Raw genomic sequence first — 3,579 nt, forward strand, 5'->3', positions numbered from 1 at the left:
AAAAAAAAAAGGATAAAATTTGTCAGTTTGGTACCAAGTAATTGAATAGATTATTATTTCAAGTCTTTTACTAGAAACTTACTTCTTCTACCTGCCCATCTTCAGCTCCATCTTTCTCTTTGTCTTCTTCTTCATCATCATCATCATCAAAGTCTTCTTCTTCATCTTCATCTTCTTCAGATGATGTATCCCCACTTCCATCGACTTGTAACACCAATGGAGCTTGTGTTTGAGCAGGCTGGGCCTGTGGTTGCTGTTGGCCAGTTGCAGTTATTTGTGCTTGGGCTGGTGTAGGTGCTGCCACTGTCGTAGGTATAACTTGAGTCTTATTTCCTGTAAATAAGATTTGCTGTGGCTGGATGATGACACCTGTCTGTGGTGAAATCCCTCCAGGAAGAGGAGCCAGTACCTAAGGCAAAAGAAAACCACGTAAGAGGAACAAGAGGGTCAAATATGGTACATAGAAATAGTCTTAGGATTCACCAGAAATGGTCACATCTCATACATAGTTAAATCTACCACAGTACAAAGGCAATGTTTAACTAGTATACTGACTCACTAAATTTCCAATTTATCATTCAAATTTCTGAAGGAAAAAGATTTTCTGAAGATAATTGCTTCATTTATTGAGCACTTACTAAGAATACGCCAGACATCAGGCCAAGATTTACACAAGTTTATCTGCTTGAGTAGGATGTGGTTAATTAATGCAAGCTCAATAACTTGCAAAGTTTACAGTCACTAAGAGGCAAAACTGAAACCTTGGCTTTCTGGTCCAGAGCCCACGCTCTTACTATTGCTACACTGCCTTCACATGAAGAACACTCAACTGAGAATCTGAAGACCTGGGTGAAGCAATATTGACACAGCAATGGCAAATCATTTAATCTCTCTTGGCTTCTGTCATTTCACTGTTAGACTAGAACCAATGGTTCTCAACCCTGGCTGCAAATTAGAACCATCTGGTAGCTTAAAAAAAAAAATGCTGATACCTAGGTTTTCCCCCTAATATTCTGATTTAGTTAATGTGAGATAAAAGCTATAGATTTAAAGCACTCCAGATGATTCTATCACACAACTATAGCTGAGAACCAACAGACCAGATAATTTTTAAAGTTCCTCCCTTCTGTATCTATAATTCTAAGGTAAACCGCAACTCAAAAACAATGTATTAACAAATATTACTATATGTATTATAATTCACATATTTGTAATTACAGTTATTAATAAATAAAGAGCACTGAACACCTGTTACCTGCCACTAGGTTCAAGGAATGCAAAAATCGTAGGATGTAGTATTTCCTTTAAGAAGCTTATACATTAATGGTATAACAAAGTAATAACTCAAAAAGATAGAAGATATAATAGAAATTATGAGAAACAGAAGAGAGTACCAAATTCAGCTTGGGGACAAGGTCAGGGAAGCATTCCTGGTAGGTAATATTTGACTTTGTTTGTGCTTTAAGGAGATTAGCCAGGTTTTTCTCATTGGTTGGTTGGTTTGGGGGAAGTGGAGGGAGTAGCTGGATGGAAGGCTAAAGGTAGCATTCTAAATAGAAAAGTAACATCAAGCGAAATCCAGAAGTGATAGCAGCACATAGTTTTAGAAAGACGTAAGTTGACTGGATTAATACTCCTGCTCTGATCTTGCTTCTATCATCATACTATTTTATATATACACTATATGTATACGTCTGTCTGTTTTTTAAAGTATCTAAGTTCCTCAAGAAAATAACCATTCGTTTTTGTCCTCACAGTGCAAGAGTGTAACACCTGGCACACAAGTAGATGCAAATATTTAACTTTGATCTAAACAGCACTAAAGCAAAGAATTGGGAGCATAGCAAAAAATAAACCTGAGGAGTTCAAAGAAACAAGATCCCAAAAGATCTTATAAACCATGTTGAGTTGTTTAGACCAGCAGTCTCCAAGATTTTTGGCACCACGAACCATTTTCATGGAAGACACTTTTTCCATGGACCAGAAAGGGGGGGTGGCCTGTAAGGTGATGGTTTAGGATGATTCAAGCATATTACATTTACTGTGCAAGGGTTGGCACCCCTGGTTTAGACTAAAAGAGTTTAAGATTTTTTTAGAAAGATGACTATAAATCAGTCAGGTTAGGAGGGCAAAAGACTAGAGGCAGGGAAATCAGTTAAGAGGATAATACAGTTATTTTTTAATGACATTATGACAGTATGAACTAAGGAAATGACAAGGAGAGAGAGAGAGGAGGGAGAGAGAGAGAGAGAGAGGAGGGAGAGAGAGAGAGAGAGAGAGGAGAGAGAGAGGGAGGGAGGGAGAAACTATTAAGAAGAATTGGTGGGACTTAATGATACCTTGGATACTGGAGGTAAGGGAAAAGGGAAAGAGAGGATTCCACACATCCTCTTCCAGAAAATACATAAGCATCATGAAACGAGAGTCCATGTCCTTGTTCACTCTTAAATTCCCAGCCCCTTATGAAAACCCCAACACTCAGTAACTGCTTGTTGAATAAAGGCCAAAGGACCAGCTTAGGAGGCTGGATGGAGAGTGCTGCCACTGACAAAAAAGCATATTCAGGGGGATGATGAAGGATGGGCAGAGACAATAATAATTTAGTTTTAAACACACTGAATCTAAGCCATGAGTCATACAAAAGAAATTTTAAATGACAGGGTCTGTGGCATTGGAGAAGAGTCTAAGAATTTGTAATACATACAGCCATGGGGAAAGAAAGGGGAACCAATCGGGGAATTCATACAGAAGAAAAAGAACCCCATGGTGATCATAAGGGAAGATTCTTTTACCTGTTGTATAACAGGAGCTTGTACTCCACCTGGTTGCATTTGTGGTATAACCTGTTGTTGTAGAACCACTGACTGCTGAGGCTGAATGATATATTGGGCACCATTGGCTGCTCTGACCACCTGAAGAAGCTGGCCTAAAGCAAAAAGCATGTATTCCAAGTTACCACTTTAGCAGTGACTATCTCAAAATAAACGAATTCACATTGAATGTCAAACCACCGAAGGCCCTAGAAATTATCAAGTAGGAAGTCTTACAATTTTATTAAGGGCTATCATCCGTACACAGTAAACTATAATCCTTACCCTTCCCTGACTTTCCTCCATGTGTCAAATACATTGCTTACAGTGTTTTATTTTCCTTATTTATCACTCTCATTTAGCTGTTTTCCAATAAGGTTTTAACAACAGATTATGAGTCTTGATTAAAAGTTTAAATTATCTTTGCTAACATGGTAGGAGTCAAGAAAGAGCAGTAAGATCAGACATTTCAGGGGCTGTTGGTTTCTAAAGCTTTAAAGAAATGAAAGCATAATAATTCATTTAATATCCTAAACCAAAGCACCATAGTACTTTGCTTCAAAATTCCTTAAAAGCAATAAAAGTTTGAACTAATTATCATCACCACATAACACTAACTGTATGACTAGCTTATTCACAAAGAACCAAATCCTCCTAATGTGCTGCTTTGGATGATCCACAATCTTGAATTAAAAAGTGACTAAATTATATCATTAAAATATGTAGCAAGACAAGCCCCTAATTTTTCACAAATTTAGAAATTAACAAA

The 3,579-nt window shown here is 37.5% G+C and overlaps 1 protein-coding gene across 1 annotated transcript in view; it reads right to left on the reverse strand.

Moving 5' to 3' along the window:
• Positions 1 to 3,579, reverse strand: part of GTF2A1 (general transcription factor IIA, 1, 19/37kDa) — a 54,289-nt gene that overhangs the window by 30,327 nt on the left and 20,383 nt on the right. Inside the window, exons 5-6 of the mRNA XM_012656065.1 lie at positions 2,793 to 2,921; positions 83 to 409 (exon numbers count right to left, since the gene is read on the reverse strand). Coding sequence (XP_012511519.1) covers positions 83 to 409; positions 2,793 to 2,921 — 456 coding nt within the window. The remainder of the gene's footprint in view (positions 1 to 82; positions 410 to 2,792; positions 2,922 to 3,579) is intronic.

The sequence above is a fragment of the Propithecus coquereli genome, unplaced genomic scaffold (genome assembly GCF_000956105.1).
Source record: "Propithecus coquereli isolate 6110/MARCELLA unplaced genomic scaffold, Pcoq_1.0 Scaffold5, whole genome shotgun sequence".
Taxonomy (NCBI): Eukaryota; Metazoa; Chordata; class Mammalia; order Primates; family Indriidae; genus Propithecus; species Propithecus coquereli.